Source organism: Fusarium keratoplasticum, chromosome 1 (assembly GCF_025433545.1).
Source record: "Fusarium keratoplasticum isolate Fu6.1 chromosome 1, whole genome shotgun sequence".
NCBI lineage: Eukaryota > Fungi > Ascomycota > Sordariomycetes > Hypocreales > Nectriaceae > Fusarium > Fusarium keratoplasticum.
In genome coordinates this window covers 746,870-756,006 of record NC_070529.1, presented here as the reverse complement: position 1 = coordinate 756,006, position 9,137 = coordinate 746,870, and the positions used below count along the sequence as shown (strand labels likewise).

General features: G+C 53.5%; 2 protein-coding genes across 2 annotated transcripts; both read left to right on the top strand.

Annotated features, from left to right (window-relative positions):
* NCS57_00023700 (C2H2 type master regulator of conidiophore development brlA) lies at positions 1 to 1,171 on the top strand (the record flags this gene model as incomplete). Its single annotated transcript, XM_053050325.1, has 2 exons — positions 1 to 863; positions 940 to 1,171. 2 exons carry the CDS (start codon positions 1 to 3, stop codon positions 1,169 to 1,171), a joined length of 1,095 nt encoding a protein of 364 aa, XP_052918840.1.
* Positions 1,172 to 5,095: 3,924 nt separating this feature from the next.
* On the top strand, positions 5,096 to 7,393 carry NCS57_00023600 (uncharacterized protein; the record flags this gene model as incomplete). Its single annotated transcript, XM_053050324.1, has 1 exon — positions 5,096 to 7,393. One exon carries the CDS (start codon positions 5,096 to 5,098, stop codon positions 7,391 to 7,393), a length of 2,298 nt encoding a protein of 765 aa, XP_052918839.1.
* Between the last annotated feature and the right edge of the window lie 1,744 nt (positions 7,394 to 9,137).

Below are 9,137 nucleotides of genomic sequence, written 5' to 3'. Positions count from 1 at the left end.
ATGCAGTTCGAGTCGGAGTTCCGGTTCGACATGGACGACAGCTTCAGCCTGTGCAGCCAACCCATGTCCTGCCCTTCAACTTCGACTAGCTTCTCATCCGCCTCGTCCGCCTATGACCCCTTCACGCCTACATCTCGACGGTCAACTCCTCATGAATTCGGCACCATGGAATTTGACGGCCCCTACAGCGCGTCCTCGCAACGGACTGAGCTGACTCCTCCTTCATCCTCGATGGGCAAGTTCCTCTTTGGCCCTGTCAAGTCAGAGCCTGAGCAGATGCCTTTCTCGGATGGTCTTCCCAACACTCCCATCAAGCGAGAGCATATCGGCTTCGATTATGAGCAGATGCTTGAGATGAACATGGCTCACCAAGGTTCCATGGGATCATTGACACCGTCCAACTCTTTTGGCATGTATGGATACTCTCCAGAGGCATCCATGGGAGCAGCCTCTTTCATGATGACCCCCACTCAGAGCCTATCTGGTTCTGAAGCTGCCGACACCGCCTCATCCTGGTCCTGCGCCAACGACAGCCCCATCTCCTTCTTCCCCAACAAGCAGCTCTCGAGCGAATTTGAGTCTTTTGACCTGGACCGACACTCCCAGTCCCCGCTGGGTGCTTATTCTCTGCATGACCCCAACTCGCCCAACCGGATGCGTGCCCAGCGAAAGATGATGGTGCACGAGATCCAGCGAAAGACCACTGAGCTCCAGCGTGCCCAGATTCGATCATCACGGAAGCGATCTGACAAGCCTGAATCCGCACAAGTCGATGTTGTCCGGAGGGCCATGTGCAAGTGTGATTACCCTGGCTGCCACAAGGCGTTCCGACGCAACGAGCATCTCAAGCGTCACAAGCAAACGTGAGTACTAACCTCCCTTGTGGAATGGTTTCACACACATGCGCCTCAAACACAGTGACTAACCAAGACTTGACAGTTTTCACGGTGAAGGCCCCAACCGCTTCTCTTGCGAGTTCTGCGGAAAGGATCAGTTCAACCGCCAGGACAACCTCAACAACCACCGCAAGCTTCACGCACGACCCAACAGCCGCAACCGCGGAGTTGAGTTCATCCCAGCGGCAGTTCCTGTGATCGAGCAGGAGGAGCGCAGCCGGAAGCGACGAGCACCGTCAAAGGCCAAGGCCGAGAAGCGGGACCCCGAGTACTGAGCAGAACACATGGACTCATCCTCGCCGGGTACCTTGCTTGAAGGAACTGCACCCTCGCCACCTGCGAGAAAACAAGACAGTCGAGAGGAGCGAGTGGAGACGCTCAGATGAGACATACAGCACAACACACCCGCACCATCCGCTTGGAGACATGCACGCACACACACCTACTTACATATTTGGCCACACACATTCACATTCAACATTTTCGACATAGGAAGCGGAGCTGGGAAAAGAGAGGAGAGGCTTATAGCATCTGCAGCCTGGCCGTCATGTCGACGCCACAAGCAGCACAGTAATGCGTGACTCAAGCAAGAGGCTCCATTGGGAAGAGCAACGACGGGGAAAGAGACGACGAAAGGATTGAAGCTGTAATGGTTGTACGATTTACACTTGAGAAGAGGCGGTAAGGGTTTGTTTTGCTGGCTTGCATGATTTGTTGTTCACACACAACCAAGTCCATTAACGGCGGTGTCAAGGCGTTTTTTCATGGGGGCTCTGTATCGGTGTCAAACGAGAGGAATCGTTTTTGTCAATTTTTTTGTTGGGGGGTTTGTCACGGCTGTATTCCACATTCTTGATGGAATGGTTCAGAGGAGATGAGGTGGCGGGCATTGGAGTAAGCAAAGGAAAGCCCAGTTAGTATCCCAAAAAAGATGAATCATTTTCACCATTTACTTTCCAATGCCTCAAGAGGACTCTGAGACGTCGTGACATGACGATAATAGGCAATACTTGATGAAGGTGGCGTCGAGTGGAGGATTAACGTGGAGTTCTGGCGCGGAGATGTGACGATGGTGAATGGATGATCAAGGCAGATTTGGTGGCCAAGTAGACTAAAAAGACCAAGGGAGACAGGAACGAAGACAAGTAGCTAGCATCAAGACTTGTGGTAGTTTGGCAACGCTGGCATTGGACTCTAGACTGGCTACCTATTCCAAGAGGGGACGTGGCGACATGAGGCAAACGATATCAAATATGATAGACGCGAGGTTGAAGAAACCAAGCCTCTGATTGGAACAAGAAAGGAGCCTGACGCAGATTGAGCCACCGAGTTGCGGCTTGGGTTCCCAGCATATCATTGACGGGCGAGGATGCTCGCTTGCAACGGAGACCCCATACTGTCTCAGATCTCGGGCGAGGAACCGTCGATCCGCGAGTCAAAAGGGACCACTTTAAAGCAGACCAGACCAAGCCAGTCCGGCGCCGGGGCCCGGAGTTTTGAGGGCACACACGGACTCGTTTCTTCTGCGAGATGCAGCCAAGTGTTAGGTATCCCACTGCGCTGGGTTTTGGTGGGAGAGGGCGTGATGGGCTTCGGGATCTGACAAGTGACTGGACGTGTAGATACGTTGCACAAATCTGCTGTTGGTCGGTGACCATCTGGGAGGCGAAAACATGGTGTCTGACTGAGAGAATGTCAATCGAGGAGAGAGATTGGTCCAGTGAAAAGTGCGCGCCTGTCTATTCTGATGTTCTGATAGTGAGGGAATGTCAATGGCGTCTTTTGCGTCTTTGCCCCGACCAATGTCGACGCGAGGAATGTAGACCACCTCTACTAACTGGCTGCAGTGGAGAGCAAGCAGTCGAGGACTCAGTCAAGACTAGCTCGAGGGCCAAAACAATGGCCGACGGATGGTCTGGTCGACTGTCTCGCATGCTCTGCGGGCCGTGGTGGAGAGTGAGAGCATGTGGGATGGGAGACAAGGGGCCCCTCCCCTTCCCCCCTTCTCACCCGCCGCCGCCCGTTGAGGAAAAGAAAAGGGTCAACGTGTGCTATAGGTGGCAGGATATGCATAATTGCAGGCTGATGCACAGGGCGAGGCATGCAGAATGGCGGAGATTGCATAAGGGGGCAGAGGGGAAATGGTGATGGGCTCGTTCGTTTGCTCGCTCGCTCACCATGGCTTTGGTTTTGGCACCAAGTGCGTAAAGTAGACCAGTCGATGATGGAGGAACGGGGGAATGCCAAGAGTTGGCCTTATGGGGCTGAATGGTAGTGCTGATAAGGGGAATGGGTGACGATCTGCAGACGTTAGGGGCTCATTAGTAGTATTGCATTGCATTTGTCTTGATTCAACGCTTTGGAGTTGTATTATCTGAGAGAAATAGCAGTGTATGTGATGGAAAGGTGAGGAGGGCTTGTCGATTGGGGGCTGAGAAAGAGGGCTGACACAGAGCCGTGGACTCTGTGTGCGAGGGAGAGGGGTCTATCCTGGCTGCTATTGTTGAGCTGGAGAGAGGGGTCCAGTCCAGTCTCAAGCCATGTTTACTCTGACTGACTGACGTCCATGCGAGATGGTGGTGGTGGTGGTGTTGGGTGTGGTGGATGGAATGGGATGAGATGAGACGAGGCTTGTGTAACGAGGTTGATTCGGAAGAAGGCTCTGGAACCTAACACAGCATGTAACTGATCCAGGGGCACAGACACACAGATGACGGGCTTGTCTTCTTTGCTTTGGGGATTATGCGTTTATCTATTCTGGGGAATTGAACAGTGTCCACTATTTGAAGCCATCGATGTTCGAACCAACACCAACAGCAGGTTCATCCATCCATTCAGCCTCCCTCGGCGATCAGTTCAGCTTCCGACCGAGTCCCCAGAGTGGTCAACGGAGCCAAGACGACTATGACAAAGGGGGTCTGTCGAGCCTTGCCTCTTTGGAGGGTTGGCGCTCGCCTGCGACGGGAGACTAGCGGGAAGGGCTTCAGCTGGGATCTTTTGTCAACGTTTTTTTCCCGGACAGCGGCAAGTGGACTTTCCAACGGGTGATTAGATAGAGTTCATCCCACTGCCGAAACTCTCTTGATTTTCCATCGGCAAAAGAGAACACATGAAGAATGCAGTGGTACATACATGTTTGCTGTTGGTTCTTCAGCCCAGCTCAGCTCGTACCTGTAGCGAATACGGAGGGGTTCGAGGGAGATCCGTATCTGAGCAGAAAAGCCACGCGCCAGAGTGGATGGTTGCACAGCAGAACCGTCAGTTGTGATAGTGACAATGACGCAGCTAAAAACGGACGAGTAGAAAAAAGAAAGTGGGAAAAAAAAAGAAAAGACGACATGACCGTTTTCAGCGCCTGGCATGAGGGGATCGACGTACGCCGTGCGGAGACTCTCGCGTAGTACAGTACGATTGACAATTGCTTCTGTTTTTGCGAGATGTGATAGATGTGGAGGAAGAATGTGTAGAGATGCGAGATATAGTGGAGAGAGATGCTGTGCAGCCTGCCGGAGAGATTTACTTGGCGATTAACTTGGAATAGAGAGATCTCGGGGAGGTATCGCGATCCTAGGGCGATCAGGGCCAGATGGAGTGTTGCATCATGACGCAGTGAAGATTAGTGAGGTGAAAAGATGGGTATTAATGGATGCCCCCATCACCAGCTGCGAACTACAGTATGGGGGCCTCTGAGTTGTCAAACTACACCAAGAACTTAGTCTATACAGCATACCTACGAGTATCGTGATTCATCATTCTTCATTGTCGCTTAATGAATATCATTTACTGGCCTTTTCGGCGTCATCATCTTCATCCCAGTCTGTATGCTCTTGGCGTTGGCGGAGGTGGAGGCTCACAAAGAGGACTGTGCGTAGCGTAATCAATCCCTCCACCTTCATCATCCGAAATCCAACCTCCACTTCAGCCGACGCGACATTCATCAACAGCTGAGCAGCGGAGCTTCATTCATCTCCCATCCCATCTCTTGACTATAGCCTATTCAATCAGGCACGTGCCGCCCCCAGCCCCTCCCCTCCTCTCCGGTTGTTTTGTTTGCTTGTGCTTGTCTGTTGTTGGTGGCACCATCATCGGAGTGGGGGCCGTTCAGGCCTCAAGTTACCGTGCATTTCCGGAAAAGGTCCCTTTCTTTGTTCACCAGGGAAACTTTCATCTGAAAAAAAGAGCGCATACACACAAGATCCATGGCTTCGCTTCCTTCCTACCAGGAAGCCGTGTCCATCGACTGGCTCCGCCTTGTGGCGCCGTACATCTCGCCTCATGACTATGCCGCCCTGTGCCGCGTCAACCGTCGCTTCTGGGACATGTTTGCCCCACGCTTATGGAGGGATGTTGCGCAGTCGGGGAGAGATGTTGGCGTAGATTCTGAAGATGGCAAGTTACGAGCCTGTTGGTGCAGAGCCTCGCCTCGACCTGTTGCTGACGTGACGGTTCTAGGCCTCGGATGGCTGCTCAACTGTGTCTTTGGCCAACTCGGCCGCATGAGGCCTGACACGAGGAACCTTGCGAGGGTCTTTGACGTGCGGTTGGCTGGGGGTCTCTATTCATTCAACATGGGAAGGAACCCCAACAATAGCCTCAGAGAAGCCGTCAAGACCTTGCCAAATCTGTCCTACTTTCTGATTGATGGACGCCAAGATTTGAACCCGGCTGAGTTTATGCACACTGAGCGGGATGTCCTTCTGTTGAGCATGGCAGACTGTCCGATCCCGCTTCCCACCAAGTTTGTGTCATACGAATGCCTTCGCGGGCTGGTGTACCTTGACATCTCTGGCACCCCAGGCTCCGTCCGGCCGTTCTTGCAGCGGGACCTGCTGCCGGAGCTGCGAGTGCTGAAAATCCGGCACAAGGAGGTTGATGATGCAGCGTTCGAGGCCCTGACCACCCAGTTTGAGACGCGCCTGTGGAGCCTTGATCTCGGCAGCAACAAACTGACGGATCATGCACTCGAGTTTCTCGGCGCCCGGTGCCTGTATCCGACTGATCTGCGCTCCGACGTTCACTTTGACGTTGAGGGCAAGCTGGAATTCGGGAGGGTCACGCCAGACTACGGAGGTTGGATCCGTGTAGTGGAGTCGCCTTGGAGTGGTTCCTTTGATCATCCGGCGCGTCATCTTGTTGATGCACCATCATATGATCCCCATGACACCCTGCCGCAGGAAGGCCAGCTCAAGAGGTTGGACGGGAGAGGCCCCATCCAGTCCGACTCGGCAGATGGTGTGTGTAGGGGCCTCCTAGGCGAGGATCCCTATTTCGCCTCGGCCAGTTTCCAGTCCTCTCGAGGCCTGACACACCTGAATCTATCCGACAACCAAATCTCGTCGCTCGGGATTCGGAAGTTGCTAACACTTGGCCGCGGACACTTGCAGCAATTCAGTTGTGATTCAATGCCCCTGGTCCCGCCCTCAAAGGCCACTGCGCGAGCCTGGCCGAGGACAGCTAAGTTGTATGGATACTTGTACGTGCACACGCTACGGCCCGTGTTATCGTCAAACTTGCGGGCTGTAAGGCTGCATCACTCGGTCGTCACGCAGATCCCGACGCTGGAGATTGATGGTCTCTCTACTATGGCTCGCCTATATATCGCCGAGACCTCGATACTGCCGCGGTCCGAGAAGGCCTTTGCTCAGGCCCTAGTTCCAGACACAAACCCACGCTTGACGTCCTTGACTCTGACAAGAATCCCGCGACGGTCCTCCGGCCCATTGATCAGTAAACTCATCAACCTTTTGAAGTTGTTGTCGATCCAGGAGCGAATCATCTCGGATGCTCAATCACGCCGAGGACCCTGTACGCTGGCCGGTCTGAGACATCTGCGGCTCGAGTTTGAGCCTGATCCCTTCGAGGAGGGCTTCTCCATGGCCGAGGACTTGGATGCTGAGGAATTGTTGAACTCAGGGGATAAAGGCTTCAGCTTCTTTGATGATGAGGTTCAACAGCAGCTCCCGAGACCTGCCTCTGTGATCGGCCAGCCCCTGAATTCCAGTCTACCTATTCAACCTGAGGACGAGTCGGTCCGACACGAGCCCGAATACCTAAGTGCAGACGTCTCGTTGGATGAGCAGCTTACCAAGGTACAGGTATGGATTGGTCCCAAGGTGAGTGGCAACTCTGTCGTAGGTGAGTATCGGAGGTTGGTGCTAGAGCATCACATCCGCGACCATATCGGACCGGCGACACCTGAACAGACACTCGCGGGGATACCCCCCTCAGCCTTGGTATTTCACACGGCGTGGTGCATGGCGGTGATGCCCCCGACTATCGAAACGCCGACGCGGACCAACCTTGAGGCTATGAAGGATGTCCTAGTCGAGCTGAAACGGTTCCGACTGGATGGAAGGGCCAAATACCTGGAGCTGCAGAGGGAGTTTGGCAGCCGAAGAGTACCCCCCGGGTCGCCTCACGGGTTTTGGCTGGGGCGTCTCGAAGTGTCAACTCTGGAGACGATGCCGCAAAGTAGACCTGCACAGTATTGGCGGTAGGGGGGGTTTTGGAGAGTCATTCACCAACTTGACTATCTAGATCCCTGCCCTCTCGTTGTAAGCGATGATGTATTTAGCGCCGGAGGAGTCAACGATAGCGGATGGCGTTCGGGATGGGCGATGCTAGCTTCGGCATTGACACGGATCTGGCGTTGCTAAATTAGCCCGGGGGACCAAACTAGGAGCCGGCACTGATGACCACGCGGCCTTGCTAGTGAACAATCACGACTCATGGAAGCCAAGACTAAACGGCGAACTTGTTTTCCCTAGGAGGTAGGGCGAACGTTAAACTCTGATGTTAGAGTTTCTATAGTCTCTTGACTTGAGAGAAGCCAAGTCAGATCTTGAAGCACTCTAAGTCAACGGCTTTGTAACTATTCACAACCGTCTGTAACACGAATGTCACTTGCTGTTACGCGTATCGAGTCTTTCGAGTGAGTTGCCGATCATCGGGAATCGTTGAGCACAATTATCCAGATTGGGTATATCTAGCCCCCCAATCATGATCACAACGCTCAACGTCATTGTAAGAGACCTGTAACATGACATGATATTCGAACCAACTCAGCTGACGAGGCAATGCTGCCAGCTTGCCGAGGGTCAGATCCCAGGTACCTGGGTCTCCGTCCAGCCACTCAGGTTGAAGAAACTGAGACATCAACATTACCTGTCTTGGCAGTTCATGCCGCCGCTGGCCAACTCTTCGATCATGGGAACTCAAATTTGTCGATAGTTGCCAACTACAGTAATGACATGTTACATCTCGCCACTCTCAAACGGTTTCCCATGATGAGCTGAGACGGAGTTTACGGAGAGGATGCGATTTTACCCACTATAACTTCGTGTTTTTGGAGCCGGGAAATGTTCGCTTACAGCGTTCAAGACAACTGTAAACTTTAATCATGAATGTCCTGCAGGTACTTGGGGGATTTTTATCCACTGTATCGGAGTAGTTCCGTCCCAACCCTCCTCGTTTGCTTCCTTTTCCCACATTGTCTTGGGCATAAGTTGCGAGGTATTCAGCTCAGCTGAGGATGTGTCAAAGCGCGACAGAACCGAGAAACAGGATCCAGAGCCTACAAAGGTTGACCTGGTTAAGAGTCTCTCGACATCCCTTTACAGCCTTTCGCATTAGATGGAGGAGGGGATCCATTTCCCGCATATTCCAGACTTGCGACGTGGCCAGTGCCTCACATCCGCTCCCCCCTCGCATTCCAGGAACAGGAACATTAGAGAAGAGGGGGGGTATTGGTCCCAAGACAATGGGACTCGTCGATGCCACGCGCGCCCGCCGGTTAGTCGTGTGGTGTTTGACGCTGGTTCTTCGAGAAGACCCGATGCCCCTGCGTCAACCGACTCCGCGGCCTGGAATGTCCATTTGACTGCACTGCCTGCCTGAGATCTGACAGTTCGTGCCTCATGTCTTTGAGGGCCTTGGCAGAGGAGCTCTTTTCGCGGTCTGGGCTGTGTTCCAATTCATGCAGGGTTCTTCGTCGAGGAACCAGAAAAGAGATAGAAGGGCTCAGACCCAAGAGTTTGTGCATCTCTCAACTGAGACCTCACGCGATGAGGCTTACATGAGGGTTCCTCTTCTGGGGAACTGCCCCAATTCTGAAGATTGCCCCTCGGGGCAATGGTAAAAGGCCCGTGTTGCAGTGAGTGGTGCATCCAATCCTGCAACCCTCGAGCACTAGCGCAGCGACCCGAGCCGTCGGCCTCTATTGAGCCTCTCTCGTTGGCTGGA